Consider the following 27346-nt stretch of genomic DNA (forward strand, 5'->3'; position numbering starts at 1 on the left):
ACTTCTAATTTCAGAGCCCAGTCTTTCTTTTCTCTTTGGATTTTTTTAAGTTCATTCAGAACTTTTTCAGTCTCTTCAAGAGCAATATCAATAAATTCTTGGAGTTCATGATAGTTAGGATATGTAGAAAGACGTACCTCACTTGTTCCTTCGTCTGCCATGAGACCAAGCTCACCCGAGTCTTTATCGCTATCTTCTTTGATGGCCATGAAACATATGTTGACAATTTTCTCATTGTCATATTCTTCTTCATCACTTCAAGCTCCAAAGGATTTCTTCTTTTGGAAATTTCTGCTTAGTTTCTTTTTCAGTTCAGGGCATTCAACTTGAATGTGTCCATGTTTTTCACACTCGTAGCATCTTCTGTCATTTTTGTCATTTTCAGTATTCATCTTACTTTTTTTTAAATTTGATTTACCTCTTCTGCTATTTCTGTTTTTCCTCATCATGCTTGTTACAACTTTAGAGAGCATAGTTATATTCTTATCTTGTTCACCTCCTCCTTCTTCTTCTGCTTCTTCTTCTTCTTCTTCTTCTTCTTCTTCTTCTTCTTCTTCTTCTTCTTCTTCTTCTTCTTCTTCTTATTCAGTTATAGTTGCTTTGAACGCAACTGTCTTCTTTTTTTCTTGTTGGACTTTCCTGTCTTAATGTGTTTTCTCAAACGCAATTAGATCACCTCCGAGTTCATCATAGTATATTTTGTCAATATCCCGACATTCTAAAGCAATAACTTTGGGTTGCCAAATTGTAGGGAGACTTCTCAGAATTTTTCTATCTTGTTCTCCACTTCTGATTGGTCTACCAAAGGATTTCAAGTCTCCAAGGATTTTGTTGAACCTAGAGAACATTTCCTCCACTGATTCTCCATCCTTCATTTGAAAAAGATCACAATCTCGAACCAGGAGATTGATCCTTGTCTCTTTCACTTTGTTAGTTCCTTCATATATGACTTCTAACTTATCCCACATTTCCTTTGCAGTTGCACAACTAGATATCTTTTCATATTCTTCTCCGCTTATAGCATTGCACATCAGATTTTTTGCCTTAGCATTCACTTGGATAATACTGCTTTTTCTTCAGTGTAATAATCTAAACAAATGATACTATGATTTCACCATCTTTATCCTTCTTTGGCGGAATTGGAAGATTTTCCTTTTTGATCACACACTAAACCTTAATGTCATATGACATAGTATAGGTCTCCATGTGCACTTTCTAATGAGAAGTGCTGGCCATTGGAGTAAGGAGGTCGTACCTCAGAAGTTCCTTCTTGAAATAGTACTCCAATGACTGTGTTTGATGCCATGATCTTTTCCTCACTTACTGTTAAGCAATGTTCATGAGTCCCGCTCCGATACCAATTGAAAGTACAAGAGGGGGATGGGGGGAGGGGGGGTTAATTGTAGCCGATTTGTAAAACTTAGTTGACTATGTAGGAAATTAGTCGACTAAACTTTACACAGGAATTAATCGCAACAGAAATAAACTGAACAAAGAGAAAAGTAAAGGAGGCTTAGCAATTTTTATACTGGTTCAGTACCGGTATGGTACCTACATCCAGTTCACTTGGGTCACAAGGATTCTCCTAGATCTTCAGTAAACGTTTACAACAGCGATGATTTTAGTACGTTCACCACCAACGATATACAATAACAATATTTTTTTCTAATGTTGACACATCTTTTGTTTAGTTTTCTAAGTCTTCCTATCTTTTGCGACACTTGTAGACTCATGAATACAGTGTTTGTACTAAGAGCTAGAAATGTATAAAAACAGATGTGAAGTTGCATGCTCTTCGATGCCCTACTATTTCTTCCTTTATAGCTTGATGAGTCTTCTGATTCCTTGTCTTCTGGGATCGCATAACAGCAATTATTGGAGGCCTTTCCTTGTGAGGCATAGATATCTAAGAGTGAGACCCAAGGGTAGCCTCATGAATCTAGCTTGAAAGGGTAACTAGATTCATCCTTAATCATGACGAATTGGTTCCTCCATTTATCCTTGATTAGAGCTTTTACGCAGATTGTTCTTGATTTGTTCTTTAGTCGTGATTAGCTCTCTTTCCTTTTTTGCGCGCTTGAGGATCTTTAGCAAGTCTTATTGATTGATTTTCCTTCTTTGTTCTTTGATTGATTGATTTTCTTTTCATTTGATGCAAAGTTCAAAACATATAGCCGTTGAGTTTCTCTGACCTCCCATATGATCTTCTTTCCTTTCATCAATGTTGTTGCTCTTGATCATAGAATCTGCACACAATGAGATGTCATTAGTCAAGGCTTCTTTAGATTATTGATCATTATTAAAATTCTAAACTTAATAGATCGACGAGGATATCACGCACCGTATATGGGTGAGGTGGATAAAATGTAAGTTAGCGTCTGGAGTCATGTGTGACAAGAATGTGCCACCAAAACGTAAAGGTAAGTTCTATAGAGTTGTGGTTAGATCGGCCATGTTGTATGTAGCTGAGTGTTGGCCAGTCAAGAATTCACATATCCAGAAGATGAAAGTAATGTTGAGATAGATGTGCGGGCATATTAGGCTGAATAAGATTAGGAATGGAAATATTAGGGAGAGGGTGGGCGTGGCTCCCATGGACGACAAGATGCGGGAGGCGAGGCTTAGATGGTTCGGAAACGTGCGGAGGAGGAGCCTAGATGTCCCGGTTAGGAGGTGTGAGCGGTTGACTTTGGCAAGTACGAGAAGAGGTAGAGGGCCTAAGAAGTATTGGGGCAAGGTGATTAGGCAGGACATGGTATGACTTCAGATTTCCGAGGACATGACCCTTGATAGGAAGGTATGGAGGTCGAGCATTAGGGTTGTAGGTTAGGGGGTAGTCGAGCGTTTTTCCTCGTTGTACCGACTAGTTTGATAGTGTTGTGTCTAAAACTGCTAGCGTTTTTTGTTGTGTTTTACACTTTTTATTTATTTATTATTATTATTATTCCCCTTACATTTACTTGCTATCTCTTACGGTGCTTATATTATTTTTCTGATTTCTGTTGTTACAGATCTTTTGTCAATGAGCCGAGGGTTTCCCGGAAACAACTTCTCTACTCTTTTGTGACAGTGGTAAGATCTTTTGTATTTTCCATGATTAATTGGGCCCTTCATTGATGACAGGGACGACATTGTACAGCTCGTCCGCGTGGATTTCATGATCGATGACGTGGAAAATAATGATTGGTTCCGTGGTTCTTTTATTACGTTGGAGATCCGCGGTGGCTATTGTGGATCTGCCTTTATATTTAGCGGAAGGAAAGAAGAACAAGAGGAGATTCGCAGTGTGAAGAAACAGAATCGACAATGAAATTCAGCCGCGCATTCAATGCCGCTTCAGTTCTCTTAGTTCTTCTTCTGATTACCATAGGTAATCTCTTTGAAGGTTATATGTCACGCTATTGATTTTTGTATCAGATCTGTTAATGCGATATTCAACGTGCTAAAATTCTTTTCTTTTCTTTTGAGCTAAAAATCAAATATTAAGTCAATAGGAATACTGTCAAATACGGTCTAAGTTTCGATTTGTATTTTCCAGTTACGGCTAAGAAGTCCGGTGATGTTACGGAATTGCAGATCGGTGTGAAGGTAAAATTTTTGGCATTTCTATTCTTCGACGATTCGTGGTACTTATAACTGATTAAAGAATGAACTGCGTTTTGTTTATATAGTATTAAGTTTCGTTTTGTTTGAACTTCTTCATTTAAAGATCTCTCGTGTATGACTTCCATGCGTGGCAATTTTTCGATGAATATTAGACTATTGTATTTCAAGTTTCTTATATTTTCAATTTCTAAAGAGAGAAGCTCGCGTTGGAGGATACTAGAATCTCTTGCTTCAGGCATAGTTTTAGGTTGCGGGTATTTAATTAAAAATTTAAAAGGAGCATAGCTTTAGGTTACAAATGTCATTTCGTTCAACATTCTGCTTTAGACTAATGATTTGCGAATTGAGTCATATTTTCTCTATACTGTTAGCTTTAGCGGAATTGTATAGAGAGATTCTGCACACACAGGGGGGGGGGGGGGGGTCTGTTTCTTTAATTGCTTCGACTGAATCCCCTCACCAAGTTTGGATATACATCAACTGTATACTCACACTGCTGAGTGGATAAGAGAGCATGAAAAGCTAGTATCTTTTGGTGGTTCATAGCTATGAGAAATAGTGTATTTGGCAGAGAACAATTGGTGAACAGGAGAAAAATAGATAAGCATTCTTTCTTTCCGTTACGCGTCTCTTACCTTCCATACTTGTCCGTCATATAAATATATTTTGTCATGCTATGGGATTTATATCTATGTTTTTTGTCCCTCACGGAGCATTTGTCAACTGAAAGTATTGTTGATCCATCTTGCAGTAAAGTAACTGTGTTGCTGTGTCCACGAAATTGAGACCTACTTGTCCAGGAATTAAGTATGCATAAATTTATCAAATCCAGTGCCACAGCTACCTGGAGAAAAGCATTGATTATTGTTACTCTCATGGGATCTTACTAACTATTTGTTCTCAAATGTTTCACTACTATGATGTTATTAATAAATACACTCTGCATTTATAGTCATCAAACTTTTATGTTTCTCAATGTTGATAGTAATGCTTGTAAATTGTGCACAAGTCTCCTTCATTTGGTGATTCCGTAGTCTAAACCCTAACCTATTATTTTCTTGGTCTTTTGCAGTTTAAGCCAAAATCTTGCGAACTTAAGGCTCACAAGGGTGATAGAGTCTCAGTACACTACAGTGTGAGTAGAAGTGCTTCTCTACTTAACTATTTAAAAGCTCCTAATTGTGGATGGAAGGAAAGTTACCCACTAAGAATGAGGTGTTTCTAATTTATTGCAATCCCTAATGGTAGATTAGCAAATTATTGTGTTTACTCCTTTAAGCAATACTTACTTAGCTTTATCCAAAAACAATGGCAATCCTTAAATTGATTACTGGGTTTCTGTCAATTATGTTGGAGAATTATATTCATGCATATGGGCTAGAAGATGAGAATGGGGTAGTGAGGTGAAAGATTTCACTTGATTATTCAGATTTTTTACATAGTCCTTTTCTTTCCTTAAGACCAACTCAATCTCTACGAAAAGTTCTATCTCTTTCCTCAGTTATTAAGCTTCATTTTCCTTTTCTTGTTTCTGAAGTTGCTCCTTCTTCTTCTTCTTTTTTTCTCTAAAGAAAGCTTTGGAAGCAGGTCAATCATTAACTCAAAATAAATGTATTTGATAACATATACATTTCAGCATTAGATCAAAAACACAATTTGTTTTGTATACAACATAAAAGCCTAGACAATGCGTGGATCAGAAACATAATGATTGAAGGAGAAAAGGGATCGGGTGTAGAGGAGGAGGTGTGCTTGAAGAAGCTAGGTCCTGTGCATTTCTCTTTCAGATTCCTTTTATTTTCAATCAGGGTAACGAACCAACTTAGGGGCACTTGAATGATCAAAAGAAAGTTAAAAAACTTTTCTCTTGATTGAACCATCCTCTTTCACTTGTCTTCGTCTTATTCTTACTTGTTTGGTTCTCTTTCAACTTATGGATTTGATAGCTTAGTTCTTCTCCACTTAACTGTATGTATATGAGAAAGGCGTTCCATGCTCACAAGGAACTTGGAGTAATGAATACATGCCAATCAGGAACTATGAAGGAAATGTCATGTGACAAAGGAAGGAGGCAGCATTAGCATTGGCATATGTGATTAAACAAACGGGAAAGGATTGGGGAGGGAGAGTTAGTGGTTGAAATTAGGCAATCCAGTGAGGTTACTAATAGAAACTTACGACAATATTTTGCTGACTTCATCTATATTTAACGGGCATATATTTTGCTGACGTCATCCATATTTGACTGGCATATCCATATTTAACAGGTATATGTACTAACACTTTAAACTGCAGCGCAGTTTCTTGTATTTTCTATGTAAGAGGGGAGTTTGGTTTAGTTTTGTTGAGCTAGAGGTAACGTCCAAGTGATTTACCCTATATCTTAATGTGCCTGCAGGGAAAACTTACAGATGGAACTGTATTTGACTCCAGCTATGAGAGGAATGACCCCATTGAGTTTGAGCTTGGAAGTGGTCAAGTGATTAAAGGTTTGTTTTGCGTTTTTTTTATCAATACCCACTCTACATCATTTCTAATCCTTTGGAACTATGGCCCACGTGAAATAATTGCATTGGTGCATTTTCTTCCTTTCTTTTTCTTCTTTGATGGTTTCCCTCAATGATAAGCAGTTGTGGGAAGCATATTAGGAACTAGAATCTCAGCGAAAAATCATTGAGTTCTTGACAATGATAAGTGCTAATATCCGCACGCAGTAAATGGGTGTAGTGGTGACAAAACAAAAGATGACATTGTTTTTGTCTCTTGCTTTTCAAGGTCTAGTTCTTTTCACTTTGTGGGAGCTTATGAATATAGTCATATACATTGGACTGTAAAATTTTTCCTTTTGATATGTCAAAAAATCTCTCATTTATAATATACCAAACTCGTTCCAAATATTGACATATAGGGTTGTGGCTTAACAAAGGAATTCTCTCTTTACACCAAAGTGAAAGTTGGAAAAAGAAGAGCCTGGTTATTACTTAGCAAGAGAAAAGAAAAAGGAAAAACAGCTTGAGATGTAAATAAAATCTGACAAACTGAAATCATAACATTGTAAAAAGTGTGTGCCTTTTCAAGATATGAGCCCTTTTGGGCTGTTGGCTCCTCATAAAGTATGAGAACCTCTTTTGTATGTCCTATTCTTCAAGGTAACACATCTACTCCTCATGAAGTAAAGCAGTCTATAGTATGAATTCCTATAAGCTAGATTTATGTTTCTTTGTTCTGAATTACCTTCTATGTAGTTCATTAAATATGATACTCTCGCAGTCCACAATGAGTCATATTTATGGACATAGACAAATATAGATGTTGACTGGAGATATATAGAATATTACTTTTTCTAAAAAGATATATTATGCGAATGATGGTAAGCTGTCCTGAAAGGGTTAGTTAACAAAAGAACAGAACAAGCCATTGGATACTGAATGTCGCCTTGCAGGTTGGGATCAAGGACTTCTTGGAATGTGCGTGGGAGAGAAGCGAAAGTTGAAGATCCCTGCTAAACTTGGTTATGGCGAGAGTGGATCTCCACCAAAGATTCCAGGTAACATCAGCTACTTCTTTAGTAACTTAAATTCTGCTTTATGCATTAGCTGAACCTATAGACCACAAACTTTAAGCATTATCCTTTGGTACACTGGTCAACTATTTTCCGGTGTTTATTTCTTATTCTGAACAAATAGTTTTAATAGACTTGCTTTCAGTAGCCGTTAATGTACTCTCCTGCTGGTGGCATTGCTTCTGTTCCATTTAGCAAGGTTGCATTTGTTTTTGAGTTATTGGAGAACTTGCAAAGGGATTTTGCAAACATTTCTTGCAACTGTTTTTAGGTTTCCAAAAAGTGTGTGTTTGGTGAAATTCTCTTCTCAGAATTTGCAAATTCTGGAAAAATGGGCAATTTTTAAGCTTGGAATTCTTTTTTTTTTTTGTTGCAAAAACTTGGAAATAAATGAAGATTTCGAAAGAAGTTCAAGAGTTTTGCCAAAATATTGTAAAGGTCTTTCTTCACTCCGAATGAACTGTCTTTGTTGGCGTTGCTTTCGATTTATATGTGATTAGCCACAGTAGCAAAACATCGTAAAGGTTTTTCTTCAAAGTAATTTTGGGTCCGCTGTCTGGATTAATAACTGAATTCATCTCCATGATTCCTCTATATATATATATAGAGAGAGAGAAAATGGGGTAGGGTGAGGGGCGGTAGGCTGTATTCAGCATGTGGGTTTAATGCTTCTTAAGTTCATATGACGCGACATCTATCCTCTATCGAGATCCTCTATCGAGATTCTTTTACTTCTTGCTTGAGTTTTGTACTCTCCCTTGTTATGTAAATTTTTCCTTGAGTTAGCCAGAGTCGTATTTTTATATTTTCTTATCTGTTCAAACATATAGGTGGTGCTACACTTGTCTTCGACACTGAGCTGGTTGCTGTGAATGGAAAGAGATCAGCAGCTGATAGTGAACTGTGATTTAACGATGTCTCTACACTCTTCATTAGCGACTTCTAAATCTATTTTTAGGTTATCTTATAGTTATATTTGCTTCTTTTTGATAATTTAGATACTAAAGTATTGGCTGCTGGCAAAATGACACCTCAAGTGTGTTTCCTTTTGTCACTAGTTTTTTCCTCTGCTAAAGTTAAGTGGATGGACGATGAACTCCCAAGATGGTTTTGCCATCATTACTTTTAAATTCTGTACCATTGATAGTTTTTTTCTTTTTCTTTTCTACCTCAAAAGTATATGATAGTGGATACCACGAGTATATCTACGTAACAATCGCGGAGCTAAGTAAACTAAAATTCTTGTCAAATTCCACGAGCATGTCGATGACTTCCAATGTGTATTACTGCCTTCACCACATTTCCAATCCCAAATCTACCTCCGGACATACGTTTAAGTCCGAAATTACCATCCGGACCTAATAGAACCATCAAAACTCCGAATCGAGATCAAATACGCAGAAGTCAAACTTGGTTAACTCCTCCAACTTAAAGCTCCTAAAATGAGAATCATTTTTCCAAATCAATTCTGAACCGCTCGAAAACAGAAATCAGCCATCGCAAGTCATAATACTCATATGAAATTACTCGCGGCCTCGAATCACCCAACGAATATGCAAATGATCAAAATGATATGAAGCTACTTGCGACCTCGAACCACCGAACGAATATACAAATGATCAAAATGACCGACCGAGATCGTTACATTTAGCCTTTTCTTTTCTTTAGATCTAATTTGATGAACAGTGGCTGTAGTCTTGCAATATGCGCCAATAGATAAAAAAAGAATAATAGAACTAAATACCACCAGAAAGAAAGAGTATAGTGTTTTAGGCCATGACATGAAACATCCTTCTGTATAATATATAAACATAATATATTTACTAATTATGTATATTATGTTATATATATATATATATATATATATAACATAATGTATTTATTAATTATGTTGTTGACAATTGATTGTTGAACTGCATGCAGTGAATATATCAGAGAAATATATATCGGCATAAAGAGAAGGATAGACAGTTCTCTTTGGCAGTAAACAATCATAAGCTCTAACACGCAAACCATACGCTTGGGCCTAATTTCTAATACCGTGATCTTCAAACTCTAAACCCAAAAGCTTAATTCCGGCACGTGTAAACACTAACCCATATGAACTATATAGAACAAAGATGACATAAAGAAATATAAATATTTTCTTCATTACTTATATAAACATAAAGATATGGGAATACTTTCATTGTTTCAAACAGACCCAAGAAAATGATAATAATGCAAATCCCCAAACGTGCATGCGTAAATCAAATACAATTATTACATGCATATAGGAAATCCAACAATAACTATCCAAAAACAGAAAAGTAATAGAGTAGCCATAAATACAGCGCATTAAACAAATCAAAATGAAGAACACATTATCTGAACTAATTCATCTTAAATCCACAATCTCTTTGTAGACCATGCTAGATGAATATCATTGTCAAGATCTTGCCACACCTCCTTTTTTGGGGAAATGAGTTTTTTCACTTTAAGTGACATTATTGAAAATAGATTATTTGATTTAATTAAGAGTCGCCACTTGAAATTATTTAATTGGGGTATTCCAAGTCACTAGTTTATTTTAATTCCAATTCAAGGAAATTGACTCTGTTTAAGTCTGCGAAATACAGAAGACCAGGTAAGGAATTCTGTTAACCCGGGAGAAGGTGTGAGGCACTCCCGAGTTCCGTGGGTCTAGCACGGTCGCTTTCATAATCTTACTTGGATTAATTATCTGATTATTGCGTATTTTAAACCTTTGTTCATTTTTATCTTTTGTACCGCTTTTTATTTGCATATTTTAATTTGTCTTAGGCATTTATGGAATTATTTTAGAACAAGTTACGATGTCGTATACTTGTTGTTTTATACACATCGCAGATTGCGCCAAATAAAACGTACCCGCAATTTACAACATGTTTATTTTATCACTTTGAAGTTGGGGTCAAATGACACAAGCGTGCACTCGAATTTGGAGTTACGTATCACGACTATGCCACGGGAACCGTACCCATAGTTATAATAATTTATTATTAACTATGCCTAAAGCAAGCTACGATATTCGAGAGTTGTTTATTTCCTAAAGTTTGGGATTATTGCAAAGGGTTCAAGCGTAATGCAATTTTGTAGAAGTACGTACATCAGCGAATTACTACACCAATTTTGGTGAAATATTTTGACTCTATAATTTAAGAAATTAGCGCTTTACACACGCGAACATTTTAAAGCCAAAACTGTTGTTACTCTATACGATCCTAAATTGAAATCTGATAATCCTTTTAAAAAGGTTCTGCTGATATGAAGTATAACGATAACTCTACTTTGGTTCAAATTACTTCAGCCAACATGAATGTGTATATTTTCTGAAACCCAAAACCAGGCCAGATAGAGTGGCTGGTGAGTAAAGCACCCAATGGGCCAATTGAAATTGGTCACATAGGCCCAACTGGACTCTCGACATATTAAGTGCAGCTTGTTTCATTCAAAGAAGACCAGTCCTCTTAGATCGGGCCCAATAATTTCTAGGAAACACGACCCAACAATTCACAAAAAGAGAAATAAAAAACTCCATTCAAACTTTTACATGATTTGCATATTCGATTTGCATATTCAACTACGAAATCATAAGCAACAATTATATAATACTTTGAACATCAATGTATGAATACCTGAATTTTAGAATTAGCTCATTACATCAATAGCCCTAATTGAAATCATATGATAATAGCCATTTGTCAAATCTATCTATCTAATATCAAATTAAAACGTGTTATTACAGACTTTTGTAACAAATGAGTTCTAAGCAGTTTATTCTACTCATGCTTTTGATTCTTATACTCCTAGGCTCGACAGTCTACTCTTCAACTTCAAACCTCGAAAACTCCAAGCTAAAACAATCACAAACCTCTTATCATAACAACACCAAACTTTAATTTATCAGAACGTAAAGATAAACTCAAATATTAGTTGTTAAATCTTAAACAAAGCATCATATATTTTACGAAGAAATTTATAGATTAAACTCGAACTAAACATATGAGATCAATTACAACTCTAATCACAGAATCCATTTCAAAACAGCTTATCATTACTAAGTAGATCTACAACATATTTTAAGTGTTAACTAAATAAAACACTTCAAATAAGTTGATAAATATTTTATTTATGCTCAAAACAAAATGGATAACAGATTCAACCAATCACAGCAAATGAATTTAGAAGAATAGCCAAAATTTCATTGTAAATCAAAGAGTAAATACAGATTTGAGATGTGTACAATTTGTGAACTTACTAGAATTTGCCAAATAAAGGCTAGATGAAGGAAACAAGATGAAGTTCAGCTACTACTCCAACAGAAATCAACAACAATTCAGCACCAAATCACCTAGAAATTATAGAGTAAAGCGTGGTTCGAAACAACTTATAAATTCCTTTTTTTCAACGATTTTCCTTCTTTTTTGAAGTTTTGTTTTTTGTGTTTGAAGACCTTTTTTGAATTTTAAGATCTGAAAAACCCAGTCTCTCAGCTTTTTTTTTTTTTAGAGATCTTATGTATGTGTGCGAGTGTGGATGAGTATGAATGAATGGAAAGGGTAAAGGAAGATTCCCTTTTATAACCAATTTCATAGATGCTTTCGGTTGATTCCTTTTCTTTTTTAATCCCTCTATTTTCTGTTTATTACCCCTCAGTCCCCAATACTTGACCTCCTTGTAGTTTTCCTTTGCTAACAGACCCCTAATCCCTATTTCTGGAAGCTTCTAAGTTAGTTATTCAAAGATTTTTTCAGGTTAAAATATAAATTAATCCTTTACCCCTTAATATTTACCACTAGTTGTCAGCATATGCCTAGGCTTCTTGGCAAAAAGGCCCATGGCCATCACCTCCAAAACCAATAAACTCAATCTAGTGGGCCTATAAGTCCATATTCAAAATGGAAATAACAATTAAACTACTATAAACTCAAACAATAGAAACAAAACAAACACATAAATCAATTCACCCTAATATATAACTAAACTAATTTAGACAAGCAATTTAACTATTAAAATAATAACTAATTATGCTCAACAAATAAACTCAAAATATTTAAGGAGATAAGGAAGGAAATTACCTAGAAGAAATACACCCCTGCCAACAGCAAATACGGCGGACAATGACAATAAAGAGGAACGACAGACATGGGGGAAAGAGGGGGGAGGGGTAAACTTCTGGCCGGTTAACGACAACTTGACCGTATTCCAATGACTTCGAATTGAGTCAAAATTAATGTCAATAGAGCAATTGATCAATGTAAATTTCAAGTTAAAACGAGTTGAAATTATTGAAAAATAAAAAAGGGGACATATTGGGGTTTTGGTCTTTCCTAGATCTACTAAACATTGCATTCTAGAAATATTTTGATGGAATTGAAGGTAGGAGAGGTACGGGGAGAGGGTGGGGATTGTTTGGTGATGTTTTGGAGTGGTTTGGGGTTGGACTGCCGCCGTAGGCAATTTTTGGTAGGCGGCAGAAGGTGGAGTATGAGAGAGAGAGAGAGAGAGAGAGAGAGAGAGAGAGAGAGAGAGAGAGGAGAAAAACAGTTCTGAGAGAGTTTTTGGGGTGGGGGGTCGTTCTCTTAGGATAGTTTTAAGAGGAAAGGGGGTAAGTTCCTAGCCGTTAGATGAGGGGAGATGAAGGGTGCAGATTACCTGGGCTAAAACGGCGTCGTTTATTTTATGGGGGGAAGGCTGGACCGGGTTTTGAAAGTGAACCGGGGTAGCTATTTTTGTGAATTTTGGGCTTCAAATAACTGTCCCAATCGAATTTGAAACACTCAGCAACCCACTTCCCTCTTATTCTTTGTTTTAATTGCATTATTAACAAACTAATTCTAACTGGCACTAATTTTGCAAAGCTATCCTAACTAATTAATTTTCTAACTGATGGATATTGTGAATTAAAGAAAGGGAAGTTAACTAATTTTAAACCTAAAAATGCTAAAATGCAAGATGGCTAATGTATTTTTTATGATTTTTGTTTGACAATGCATTTAACATGTAATTAAATCCTAAAATGCAATTAGAATATAAGAACGCAATGAATGAAATAAAAAGTATTTTAGGTGATTTTCTATGATTAAAATGTTCCTAATTAATAATGCAAATAATCTAAAAATACAAACAAACAAGGAAAATTCTTTAAAAATTCTATAAAAATCTAAAATAATTGAAAAATCTATTTTTGTGTCTTTTTTAGGAGTGATTTAAGCTTAGGGCAAAAATCATGTGCTCACAGCTGCCTCTCTTTACTCAAAAATATGAAGAGTTTTCGGACAAAGATAAAGTGAGTGATTATGAACAATTTTTGCCCGTTTGATACTCCATGGGAAATAATTTTTATAAAGTTTGACCGAACCTTGCTTCTGAGGTTGCCTACGTATCCTTGGCTATAAAGAAACCATGTCAGTATAGTTCTGGAAGTTTTGGTAGCTGGGACTACCGAAAAGCTTTGATTTTACAGCTGTTACAGTTTGCTGAACTCCTTGTTACACCAAAAATCAAAGTTAAAAAAAATAAACATGCCTATCACCTATGAGTTACAAAATTCCTATCTATAAGTCTTCTGAAACTCGGTCTTGAGTCTTGACTGGTTATTTGTGCAAACTTCAACTTAAACTTTAATGTCTCTCAACTGTAGGTGCTAATTCAATATTCTATGGCTTCTTCAATCATCAAAGTAGGGGATGTAATGCTTGTGACTTCATTCATGTCCTGAGCAGTCTACGTCCTCTTCTATCTGCTTTTCACCTTGAATTGACTTCTTTTCTTTTCTTTCCTTTATTTCGGATCAAGATTCCTTCTTATAGGCATCTAAGACCATGTGCCTTGAGGTAAGATGTGCTTAGACACCAAAACAAACAAATGACCGAATTTTTCTGTCCCAGGTTTTACTAGAAAATTTTTGCTAGTTATTGTAACAAAAATTCTAAACTACTTCTTTATTGAAATCACTAAAATGCCGGGAATTGTGTATATTGAGAAAATCATGATTCTTTGGGGAATGGTGTACCCTCGTTGTGAAAATGATGTATCAACTAAGTATTGATGTACCTTACGTTAAAAAACATGCGACAAGGAAATGGTGTACCCTATACTGGTAATAGAATCAGGGAATGGTGTATCATGCATTTAAGATCATCAACTAGGGAGTGGTGTACCCTGTGTCTAAAATATCATCAACTAGGAAGTGGTGTATCCTACGTTGGAAAACACAGTTAAGGATTGGTGTACCCTATACTGGTAAATAAAACTAGGGAGTGATGTACCCTATTTTAGCAATAAGATCAAGGAGTGGTATACCCTGCATTTAAGATCATCAACTAGGGAGTGGTGTACCCTACGTTGGAAAATACAGCTAGGGATTGGTGTACCCTATACTGGTAAATGAAATTAGGGAGGTACCATATTTTAGCAAAGAGATAAGGGAGTGGTGTACCCTACATTTAATATCAATAAATTAGGGAGTAGTGTACCCTACGTTAGAAAATACAACTAGGGATTGGTATACTCTATGCTGGTAAATGAAACTAGAGAGTGGTTTACTCTATTTTAGCAATGAGATCAGGGAGTGGTGTACCCTGTATTTAAGATCAATCAACTAGGGAGTGGTATACCATATGCTGGAAAATACAGTTAGGGATTGGTGTACCCTATACTGGTAAGGACTAGGGAGTGGTGCACCGTATGTTGGAAAACACAACTAGGAATTGGTGTATCCTGTATTAGTAAAGAGACTAGGGAGTGGTGTACCCTATATTAGCAATGAAATCAGGGAATGTTGTACCCTGCATTTAAGATCAATCAACTGGGGAGTGGTGTACGTTAAAAAACACATCTAGAGATTGGTGTACCCTATATTGGTAAAGAGATTAGGAAGTGGTGTACCCTATATTAGTAATGAGATCAAGGAATGGTGTACCCTATATTTAAGATCACTAACTAGAGAGTGATGTACCCTACGTTGGAAAATACAGTTAGGGATTGGTGTACCCTATACTAGTAAAGAGCCTAGAGAGTGGTGTTCCCTATGTCTAAAATCATCAATTAGGGAGTGATGTACCCTATCTTAGAAAATAGCTAGGGATTGGTGTACCCGATACTAGTATGATTTTGAATGCATTTAAAAGTAAGAGAGAATTTTAAGAAGACTTCCCTTTTGTGAGTTTTGTCTTGCGGAGTTGTTTTCAATCTCTGCATGATTTCTTTTTTGTTGTACCTGCCTCTTGCAAGGTTGTTTTTCATTGCACCTTTTTTCCTGTTTTTCAACAAAGAACAATTGTTAGTTCGAAACAGTGGTTGGTTTTGTGGATATGAGTGTTTCCGTCACTTGATCTTAGCCCATCTTCTTTTGATGATGATTTCAACTGCAACAGGTTATTTCATGAACACTAATTTGCCTTTTTGGCCCCCCAGGAGCCTTTGAGTTTTCAAACTTTTTAGTATGATGTTTAATCACGCAGTGGTACTTAACCTTTTCAACTTTATTTTGTTTTTGTGGGCATTTCAATTTGACTTCTTTCCTCCGAAGTTTTCAATGTTAGAGCAGTGGGGAGCCTTTGGATTTTCAAACTTTTCCATGACCGTTAGTCTTGTGAGACTTAACCTTTTCAACTTTTCTTTGCCTTTACGGGCACTTCAATTTTATTTCCTTCTTCCAAAGTTTTTAATTTTAAGGTATCGGCCAATCATGGCCAGTCGGGGTCGACTTGATGCCCTTGCCGAGGCTGGGTGCCTTTTGAATATATCAGCTCGCTTCAAACGAGAACCCTATAATCGGTCTTGTTTTCTTTTCTTCGCTTTATTTTGACACAGAGTTAGACCGAAAGGGATTCAAAGAAAAACTTCAATCGAAGAAAAGAAATAGCTTAAACAAGATGTGTCCTTTTCGAGAAACATAGAAAAGGACTTATCTAGGAGTACATGCGAACTTCAATGAACATGACATGCGTCTTCGACTGGATGCCCGATCCGTGTAAACTGTTTGATCCTCAAAAACTTCATCACAACTCTTGTCTTGAAACCGAGAAACCCTGCCCAGGACTATGTTGATGCTATGGCTGTGTAGATCCTCTTTTCATTAGTAGTACCCTTTGCGGGTTTTCACTAGATGACCTCTCTCATTTCTCTTCTCACCGTCGCCTTATAGTGCCCTTTGTGGGTTTTCACTAACAAGACTCTCTCATTTTTATTTTCTCTACTTACCATCACCATACGGTGCCCGTGAGGGTTTTCACTAATAAGACTCTCTCATTTTATTTCTCTCATTTTAGTAGTACTAGGTCCAAGTACCCATAGCCTCCAATCTTGAACATTCTTGCCGATTAGTCGGAAGGACTTGAAAGGGATTTGGGTAAAAAGAATTTGTATTGAACTACAACTTTAGAACCTTTCAGGCGGAATCATTACCGAACTATTATAACAGCTTCCCCCATGTTTACTTTGGGAAAATATGGATTTTTTGTTTGGTGTGACCGAACCCAGAGTGAGACTGCCTACGTATCCTTTCGGAATCAGGTTGGATGTAGTTAAATTAACATGAACTTATTTTTGATTTTTTTAATTCTTTTATCTTTTCTTTTCTTTTTTCTTTTCTTGGTTCCAAAGAGGGTGATCAAGGAAAAAGTATCCGGCTCAAAGGGTTTGCAAAGGGTTATAGTGTTTGGGTAGCGAGAATGAAAGTATTCGTCATACGAATCAAAGAATTTAACATTGAGAAATTGGACAAACATAATACCTTTTGACCGCATCTGCGTTGATTATTATCTCATGGACATTTTCTTCGATGTCTCCCATATGCAACACTCCTTTGGAAAAACTCTAATTATAATGTATGGACCTTTCCAATTTGGAGAAAATGTTCCTTTAGCTTCTTCATGATGTGGGAGGATACACCTCAAAACGAGCTGCCTCACTTCAAACTTCATGGGTCGCACTTTTTTGTTGTAAGCATTGGCCATTATTTGTTGGTACAACTGCTTGTAACAAACTACGACTAATCATTTTTCATCAATCAAAGTCAATTATTCCAAACGAGTTTTGACCCATTCATCATCTTCAATCTCGGCTTCGACAATGATCCAAAGAGAGGGAATTTTAACTTCTGTCGGTATCACGACTTCAGTCCTACAAACCAATAAGTAGGGGGTAGCCCCAACTGATGTCTGCATAGTTGTACGATATCCCAATAGTGAAAAAGGAAACTTTTCATGCCACTGGCTGGAGTCTTGGACTTTTTTTCTAAGAATCTTCTTGATATTCTTGTTTGCGGCTTCAACGACACCATTGGCCTTGGGTCGATAAGGAGTAGAATTACAATGTATAATCTTGAACTGCTCGCATACCTCTCTCATCAAATGGCTATTTAGATTTGCGGAATTGTCCATAATGATAGTTTTAGGAATACCAAAATAGCAAATGATGTTGGAATGCACGAAATCCACCACTGCTTTCTTAGTGACGACTTTGAAGGTAACTACCTCAACCCATTTTGTGAAATAAGCAATGGCTACCGAGATAAACCGGTGCCAATTTGAAGCTTTCAGCTCGATTGGCCCAATAACATCCATGCCCCAAGCGATGAAAGGCCAAGACGCTGAGATATGATGCAACTCCAAAGGCGGCGAGTGAGGTCACTGTAAATCTGACACTGATGACACTTGCGTACAAAACTGAAACAATCCTTTTCCATGGTCATCCAATAATAACCTACTCGGAGTATTTTTTTTGCAAGGACGTACCCATTTATATGGGCCCCACATACTCCTGAATGCACTTCATTCATGATCCTCTCAACTTCTCGAGAATCTACACATCTCAATAGATTCAGATATGGATAGTTCTTTTGTATAGGATCTCTCCACTTAGAAAGAAACTGCTGGCAAGCCTTATGATAGTTCTCTTTTGACCCCACTGGCTTGTTCGAGATATTCCTTTGCCTTCAGTAACCTTTTGATATCGTGATACCATGGCTCGCCATCCGATTCTATTTCGATACGAGTATTACCCGGGTGCAGGAGCATTGATGCCAAAGTAGGTAGTGCATCTGCTAGCTCATTTTGGAATCGAGGAATGTACTTGAACTTAACAGACTTAAACCATTTACTGAGGTCTTCCACATGTTTCTTGTATAAGATGAGTTTGATCTCCCCAGTTTCTTATTCATATTGAGCTTGCCGAATAATTAAGTCAGAATCTCCTATGATCAATAATTCTTTCACATCCAGATCAATCTCCATGTTCATTCCCATTATGCAGGCTTCATATTCGGCAGTATTGTTCATGCAAAAGAACTGAAGTCGGGCTATAGCCGGATAATGCTGACCTGCGAGCGAGATGAGAATTTCCCCAATCCCTACACCTTTTGTGTTTAAAGCTCCATCAAAGAACATTTTCCAGGCCTTGATGTTTTCGGGAACTACTTCAACTGAATTTACCTCCTCATCCAGAAAGTAAGTATTCAAAGGCTGGTATTCATCATCATCTAGGTTTTCAACCAGATGATCTGCCAAGGCTTGGGCTTTCTTCGTCGTGCGAGTGACATAGACAATGTCAAATTCAGTGAGCAAGATTTGCCATTTTTCTTATATTCCAATTGGCATCGGCTTCTGGAATATATACTTCAGGGGATCCATTCTGGTTATGAGGTACATCATATAAGCAAGCAAGTAGTGTCTTAGCTTCTGAGCGACCTAAGTTAGGGCGCAACAGGTTCTCCCCAACAGAGTATGCTTAACATCGTAACTTGTGAACTTCTTGCTTAGCTAATAGATTGCATGTTCTCTCTTCCTGGTCACACCATGTTGCCTTAGGACACATCTGAAGGAATTTTCCAAGACTGTCAAGTACAAGAACAAAGGTCTTCCCGGTTTGGGTGGAACTAACACATGCAGATTTGACAGATATTCTTTGATTTTGTCAAAAGATTCTTGACACTCATCCGTTCACTTTATCGCTGCATATTTCTTTAAAATCCTAAATATGGGCTCACAAGTCGTAGTGAGTTGATCAATGAACCTGCTAATGTAATTCAATCTTCCGAGCAGACTCATGACCTCTTGCTTACTTTTCGGAGGTGGCAAGTCTCGAATGGACTTTATCTTTGACGGGTCCAACTCAATGCCCTATTGATGACTATGAATCCTAGAAGTTTCCCAAATAGAAGTCCAAATGCGCATTTACCCGGGTTCAGTTTCAAATCATATTTGCGAAGCCTCTCGAAAAACTTCCTAAAATCCTGCACATGATCCTCTTGCAATCTGGACTTGATAATAACGTCATCCACATACACCTTAGTCTATTAATGCATCATGTCATGAAATATGGTGGTCATGGCCCTCATATAAGTTGCTCCAGCATTCTTCAGACCAAAAGGCATGACCTAGTATGTGCCCCTGGGTGTGGTAAAAGCGATCTTTTTTGCATCTTCTTCATCCATCAGAACCTAGTGATACCCAACATAACAATCCACAAAATGATGTATCTTATGTTTGGCATAATTATCAACGAGGATATGTATACTCAGCAAGGGAAAGTTATCTTTGGGACTTGCTTTTTCAGATCCTGGTAATCGACACAAACTCGGGTTTTCCCATCTTTCTTTGGTACTGGGACCACGTTGGCTAACCATGTGGTGTATCGGACAACTCAAATCATACCAGCTTTCATTTGTTTCGTGATCTCTTCCTTTATCTCATCACTGATGTCAGTTTTAAATTTCCTTTGCTTTTGTTGGACAGGCGGAAAACTGGGATAAGTAGGCAGTTTGTGCACCACCAAATCAACACTTCGTCCTGACAAATCATCACAAGCCCATGAAAACACATCTTTGAACTCAAAAAAAAGTTGGATCAAGGCATCCCTGATTTCCTGGTCCGTATGGATGCTTATCTTTGTTTCCCGGACCTTTTCTGAACTGCCCAAATTAATTGGCTCGGTTTCATTTAAGTTTGGCTTAGGCTTATTCTCAAATTATTTTAGTTCTCGGTTTATTTCTCTAAAAGCCTCATCTTCTTTTATTTCGTTTCTTGATTCATTATTTAAAAGTTAGACAACGTTTTAGAATATGGGCACGAAGTCCGCAAGCATGTAATTTTATTAAAGTCCATATTATTATAACTGAAAAGAAGAAAAGAAAAATAACAATATTAGTAAAAAAAGGAAAAAACATTCATGGACGATGAAATATTGATTTCATTGAATTGAATTAGAAAGATAGAATGGTTTACATCAGAAAGTAAAGGCAGTAAAGTGAAAACATTCGGATTACACCCTGAAATAATCCGAAATGTAGAAAAGACAGCAAGACTGACTACCGGGATTCCAGTCTGACAGGGAATAGGGTAGCCTCCCAGTTCTTGAGGTTGAAATCAGGTCCCATGTATTGCACTTCAGCACGACTTGTGCCTTCCCTTGGCTGGACCATATTGGACTCATATAGTATCTGCTTCAAGGCTCCGCAAATCTCATATATTTCCTCCATCATAAAGGGACTTGATCCCGTGATCTTGGAATTATGCCATTGGTACCAGGTATGCTTGGCACAAGTAGGCCTTTCTGTATGGCGAACGGTGGCTTGCCTATGCCGGTTGTGTGCAGAGACTGGGGAAACCCTAACCCTAACACACATTATGAATCTCTACTATCACAAAATCTTCGGTAAGGGAGTAATAAATTACAATAAACGTGGTCACCATGCCCTACATACCAGCATGGATGATGACAATGACTGTGGATGGATGGAGCAATTTTTCATCATTGCTTCTAGGGATATCATCCCGGCCACAACTCCATCATTTCCTTAATCATGTAGTCGTTCACGTAAGTTTGTAATTTATTCATCTTTTTTCCCCGTTAAAAAGGATGTTCCTTGTCATTGTTGACCCTTTTTGCCTCCATTATTTCAACTACTCGGTGGACACCACCAAGGGTTCAAGGTCTGGACCAATGGGTTCAGAAGATTCTGGATATTAGAACACCGAAAACCTGTCGGTGGAAGGAGATGGCTCCCAAATATGGGTGGAAGGCCAAGAACCACGGTAAACTGAGTCCTTCTACTTTCTTCTTTTGTATGTACATAAGTAAATTTGCTAACCATATCTTTTGTTTGATTTAGGACTCCAGCAGGGCATGTCACCTGCCCCGAAGTCGAGATTTGGGCCGACCTTGCGGAGGCCGCGAGATTGTTACAAAGTGCTCTCGCTCGAAGTGGTGCCATCGGGTTTGCTTCCGGTGGGGTCACTTCCTCTCGGAGTCCCCAGCTAGAGAACAAGCAACCAAAAAGGCGGCGTTCTTCCTTGGATAGGGATAAAAATAAGAAAATAAAAAAAGGCCACAAGTGAGCCAGCCGTGGCCACAGTGGTCATTGAAGACAACTATCTTCATAAGCTCAACCAAATGCTCAACCGGGAGAGTTTTTAGAACCGATCGATGAAGAGGCCCAAACACTGTGGGGCGATATGGATCTAGTAGAGAATGCCAACTCTCGCTGTTTTGTCCCCGTTGTTGTTCCTAGTCTAAGGAGTTCAGACCCCGGGCCTTTTCTGCCTTCGGTTGATGAGCAACTAATAATCAGTGTTGCTCCCGTTGCAGCTGCTTCTCATCCTACAACACTAGAAACTTCACGCCCCTCTAAACCAGCTGCACCTTTGCCATCATTATCCAATGTATCTCTTCCGCCGGCCACGCACACCTGAGAGAAGGGTGCTTCTCTCCCCAGTGCCCTGATCACGGGAATTTGGGGCACAATTACTCACCCCTTCCCTAGATCCCCGAGGGAGGAGGAGTGTCACTCTCTTGGTTTCAAAAGGGTGCCATCTGTTGTCCAGGCCGCTGGATCTGGCCAACTACCTGAAGCCACTGGCTTTAGAGAAAGATAAGAAAAATATACATTCCTTTTAGTGGAGTGCATGTCGAATAATACCATGCACAATGCGGTAGCGGTACCGTACTTGTTCTCTAATTGCTTGTTCTTTACTTATCTATTATAACAAGGTTTCTCACTTTGATGTAAGTTTTGCAGGCCAACTTCCTTACTTTCGAGGGCCTTCAGATATTGATCCTTGATAAAGAGGGACCTATGTACGAACGAGATCAGTTGTTGGCCGAAAGTAATCAACTTGTTGCACGCCTCCTAGTGTTGGAGGCAAAGGCTGCTGAAGCGGTCGAGCTTGAGGCTCGGTTGCAGCATAGTGAGCAGGAAGTGATGGCCCACAACCAAGAAGCCACTCAACTACATGCACAACTTCAAGATGCTAAGGCTAGGTGGGTTGAACTTCAGGATGTTGTTCTTGCTGCTGTCGAGCGCGAGTCTGCCTCCATTAAAAGGTGAATAATTTGGAGGCAGCCTTGAACTCCGAAATAGAGGAGGCTAATGCCGCCGAGGAGAAGCGGGCCTCGATGGAGGAGAGATTCAAGAAAATCATAAATCAAAACCGGCTTCACTTTTCCATAATATGTGATCTTGATTCTAGCCTGATCCAAAAGGGATAGCCTTTTGGCTGAGGTTGATAACTTAATGGAAAGCTCAACACCAAGGGGATTCCCTCATCTTTGAAATGACGTACGCTATGTATCATATGAGGAGAAAAACCTTGGAGTAGGCCAAAGCGGGCATCATTGACGCGAGCACTGGAGTTAACTGCTTGAGAACGTCTCCTGGCTCAACCTGACACAACTGATTCTTCGAGTACCGATTCTGAATATTCGGGAACCAAGTGGAACTTGAAGAGAATAATGATGAAGGAACAGGTCCCACACCGGCAGCTGATCCGCCCACTTCTCCTAGGGGCGTAGATGCCTCCTAGGTGGCGAAAATGTTTAGATTTTTCTTCTTTTCTTTTGCTATTATCCTTTTTACTTTTGTACTTAAGTCGTTTGGCATTTTGATAAATAAAGAAAACTTTTCTTAAGTATTGCGCAAAGTTTATTCTTTTTGTGCCGAATTAGATAAGGCTTCGGGTGTATTTTTGCCCGATAGCTTTTGATTTCGGGCATAAACTCTTCCGGAACCAATCCTTTACTATGAGGATTTCATAAGAGAGGGCCCTCTTATGTTTATGGTGTTCTTGAAGAGGACCTCTCACGTTCATTTTGGTACAAGCATTTTAAATTTTCTGTTAACTTTCAAATGATTAAATTAACTCATCATTTGGAAAAGAAACAAGATAAAAACAAAAGAACTTTATTTTATTCCTTCCATCTTTAAAAGTACATAAGCGTTTCTATTTCTAAAGAAAAGAAATTTCCAATACATGTGGCTAACTCGTACAACTTGTTCCTACGGGGCTGGCCATGCAGTCCCCGGTCCCGATGAGACATTGTTGTTCCCAGGTTTCAAAGTCCCGATTTTCGTGGTATCCTTGTTGCCATATCCAATACTATTTCCCCCAGTGTCCGAATCTGAAGTATGAAAATTGGAACATTGGAGGTCTTGCTATGTTGGTTAAACATTTGTGAACGGTTGGATAGTCTTTGGCTCATTGGCAAGTTTTGTTTCCCATTAGGTACTTGCCATGGAAACAAAGATTATCTAACCATCCCATAGTGGTTTATGATCTCAATGCCTTGTTATTTAAAGGTGTTAATTTTGCCGATGACGCTCCCTTCGTAGTATGCTTTCGGTTGCTGCCTCATTAAAAACCCAACCAAAAAAACCCGATTGGGACAAAATTTGGTCGAAAGGAAAAAAAGTGCAGCACATACTTTCAGTATAGGTAGGATCCATCAGCAGTAATACCTTTTGTGGTGAGTTACTTTCCAATTACTGGGAAATTTGACCCCATCTTGATTTTCCAGCTCAAAATGTCCTTTTCCAGTGACAACTGAAATCCGGTAGGGACCTTCCCACATTGAACACAACCTCCCAGCACTGATTTCTCAAGTTTTCTAAGTTACTTTCCTCAAAACCAAGTCTCCTACTTTAAAATAGCAGAGATTGGCCCTCCGATTATAGCATATTTCCATCCTTTCCTTCTGATCCACCATCCTCATGTGTACCAAGTCCTTGCATTCATCAAGCAATTCCAGCTTCACCAGTAATGCCTCATTATTTGCTTCTTCATCTGTTCGGAGAACCGTAAGGTTAGTTCTCCTACTTCCATAGGGATCAGAGCTTCTGCGCCGTATATGAGAGAGAAAGGTGTGTCTCCTGTGCTTTATTTTGTGGTCGTCCGGTACACCCATAGCACGCTCGATAACTCTTCGGGCCCCTTGCATTTAGCCACTTCTATCCTCATTTTGAGGTTTTGAATGATCCCTTATTGGCCGAATCCGCCTACCCATTAGCGCTTGGATGGTATGGTGAGGTTGTAATCCTTTTGATTTTCAGGTCTTCAAGAAGTTTTTGCGACTTTGGTGCCTATGAACTATGGTCTGTTGTCGCATGCAATCTCCTATTATATTCCGAACCGGCAAATTATGTGTTCCATAGGAAGTCAATCACTTCGTGCTCAGCGATCTTTTGGTAATGATCTGCTTCAACCCATTTAGTGAAGTAATCAGTTAAAATTAAAAGGAATCTTATCTTTCTGGGACCCAGTGGCAGTGGACAACTATATCCATTCCCCATTTCATGAATGACCATTGGGACAGTACCGAATGCAATAGTTCTGCCGGTTCATGCACCAATTGTGCATGGCGCTGACATTTATCGCATTTTTAAATGAAAGCCTTTACGTCTTGATCCATTCAGGGCCAGTAGTATCCTTCCTTAACTAGCTTTAGCACCAATTTGTCTGAACCGGAATGGTTCCCGCAAATTCTGTCATGGACCTCTCTCATCACGTAGTCCGCTTCCGAGGCTCCTAAACATCGAGCCAACAGGTCTTGGAATGATTTACTATATAATTGTCCACCCAAGAGGCTGTAGTGAGCCGCTTTGGTGCATAGTACCCACGATGCCTTCGGATCTTCAGCAACTTGCCATGCCGAAGATACTCGATGAACTCATTCCTCCAGTCCCAGACTAGGTTGATTGTATTTACTTCACAATAGTCATCCACCTCTAATACCGAATGCATAATTTGAATGACAGCACCGGTGTCAGATCTTTTTATCTCCATAGACAACCCCAAATTAGCCAATGCATCTGCTTCCACATTATCTTCTTTTGGAATGTATGTGATTGACCATTCCTTGAATCGTGCAAGCAATGCATGTACTTTGTTTTCATACTGCTGCATGCATTCCTCTTTTGTATCAAAAATCCCGTACACTTGGTTTACCACCAGCTGGGATTCACACTTGATCTCTATGAGCTTGGAGCCAAGTCCCCGGGCCCGTTCGAGTCCTGCAACAAAAGCCTCATACTCGCCTTCGTTGTTAGTTAATGGAACAGTTTTAATGGCCTGCCTCAGAGTTTTCCCCGAGGGCGTGATTAGAACCACCCCGAGCCCGGACCCTTTCACATTGGAATCCCCATCAGTGAACAAGGTCCAAACTCTTGATGTCATTTCTGACACTAGCACCGCTTCTTTAGCAGCCAAGGTCAATAACCCGGGACTAAAATCGGCCACACAGTCGACCAAAACTTGTGATTTGATTGCAGTCCTAGGTTTGTGTTCAATATCGAACTCAGTAGTTTCGACTGCCCATTTGGCTAACCGGCCTGACAACTCAGGCTTTTGAAGAACATTCCGCAAGGGGAAGGTTATCACATCGGCTATCATGTGGCTATGAAAATAGGGCCTATGCTTTCGAGAGGCTACTACGAGAGTTAAGGCCAGTTTTTCAAGGTGCATATAACAAGTCTCCACTCTTGAACAAATTTTGCTAACATAATAGATAGAAAAGTGTGTACCTTCATCCTCCAGGACTAGAACGACACTTACCGCTAACTCCGAGACCGCTAAGTATATTAGAAATTGTTCACCTTCCTCCGGTTTTGATAATTGTGAGGGGCTTGATGTATAAAGTTTCAAGTCTTTCAAGGCCTGATGGCATTCCAGACTCCATTCAAAATTGTTCTTCTTCTTAAGAAGTGATGGCATTTTTCCAAGGATCGAGAGATGAACTTGCTTAATGTGGCCAATCTTCCGGTTAGCCTCTGTACTTTTTTTGTGCTTGTTAACTGGTCCGGGATGTCCTCGATAGATTTGATCTGATCGGGATTTACCTCGATCCCTCTTTGTGAAACCAAGAAATACAAGAACTTATCGTAGCTAACCCTGAACACGCATTTTTCCGGGATGAGCTTCGTGTTGTGCATCCTCAAGATATCAAAAGTTTCTTGGAGGTGCTTTAAATGATCAACTGCATTCAAAGACTTGACCAACATGTCATCTATATACACTTCCATCATTTTACCTAATTTCTTCTTGAACATCTTGTTCACGAGCCTCTGATAAGTGGCTCCGGCATTTTTAAGCCCGAAGGGCATTGCATTGTAACAATATGTGCCAAAATTCGTTATGAACGAGGCTTTTTCCTGATCCTCCGGGTTCATATTGATCTGAATGTACCCAAAATAGGCATCAAGGAAACTCATTAACTCGTGCCCGACCATTGCATCAATCATTTGATCAATGTTTGGAAATGGGAACAAGTCTTTAGGGCACGCCTTATTCAAGTCTTTATAATTTACACACATTCCAAACTTGTTATTCTTTTTCGAAAACACAACTACATTAGCTAACCATTCGAGATACTTTACCTCCTGAATTGAACCGATGTCAAGTAGTCGAGTTACATCTTCCTTAACAAATATGTTTCTGATCTCGACTATTGAGCGTTTATTTTGCCTTACTGGAGGGATACTCGGGTCCAAGCTTAGCTTGTGCACGACCACCTCTAGTGTGATACCTGTCATATCTGAGTGTGACCATGCAAAACAATCAATATTAACTTTAAGGAAATTAATATATCCTGACTTGAGTTTGGGATTGAGTCTTGTTCCCAAATGAAACTTCCTCTCGAAGATTTCCTCGAACAAGGCCACTTGCTCGAGTTTTTCTGCTGTGGATTTGGTCACGTCTGTCTCTTTCGGTACCTGAAAGTATCTTGGTACATGGTAGGATTCCGACGACTCCTCGCCCTTATCATCTTCACTTGGCACGGGAGTAGGGGTCGGTTCCTGCAATTTTTATTTGCTGGGCTCCTTCCTCTTACTGCTGGAAATCGACACTATGTTCATTTCTCTTCCTGGAGGTTGATATCTGT

The 27346-nt window shown here is 38.4% G+C and overlaps 2 protein-coding genes and 1 long non-coding RNA gene across 3 annotated transcripts; 1 reads left to right on the forward strand and 2 right to left on the reverse strand.

Moving 5' to 3' along the window:
- Positions 1 to 257: 257 nt before the first annotated feature.
- LOC138909005 (uncharacterized) lies at positions 258 to 1031 on the reverse strand. Its single transcript, XM_070199970.1, has 2 exons — positions 677 to 1031; positions 258 to 577 (listed from the first exon to the last, which is right to left on the reverse strand). The coding sequence occupies exons 1-2, from the start codon at positions 1029 to 1031 to the stop codon at positions 258 to 260; spliced, it is 675 nt and encodes a 224-aa protein (XP_070056071.1).
- A 2182-nt stretch (positions 1032 to 3213) lies between these two features.
- Positions 3214 to 8323, forward strand: LOC104104228 (peptidyl-prolyl cis-trans isomerase FKBP15-1). The gene is made up of 6 exons (XM_009612250.4): positions 3214 to 3370; positions 3539 to 3588; positions 4679 to 4741; positions 6005 to 6095; positions 7049 to 7153; positions 7999 to 8323. Exons 1-6 carry the CDS (start codon positions 3307 to 3309, stop codon positions 8073 to 8075), a joined length of 450 nt encoding a protein of 149 aa, XP_009610545.1. The 5' UTR covers positions 3214 to 3306; the 3' UTR covers positions 8076 to 8323.
- Positions 8324 to 10764: 2441 nt separating this feature from the next.
- Positions 10765 to 11732, reverse strand: LOC104104227 (uncharacterized). Its single transcript, XR_688095.4, has 2 exons — positions 11448 to 11732; positions 10765 to 11043 (listed from the first exon to the last, which is right to left on the reverse strand). It is a non-coding gene; the product is annotated as an uncharacterized lncRNA (long non-coding RNA).
- Between the last annotated feature and the right edge of the window lie 15614 nt (positions 11733 to 27346).

This window comes from Nicotiana tomentosiformis, chromosome 1, assembly GCF_000390325.3.
Source record: "Nicotiana tomentosiformis chromosome 1, ASM39032v3, whole genome shotgun sequence".
In the NCBI taxonomy this organism is placed as follows: domain Eukaryota; kingdom Viridiplantae; phylum Streptophyta; class Magnoliopsida; order Solanales; family Solanaceae; genus Nicotiana; species Nicotiana tomentosiformis.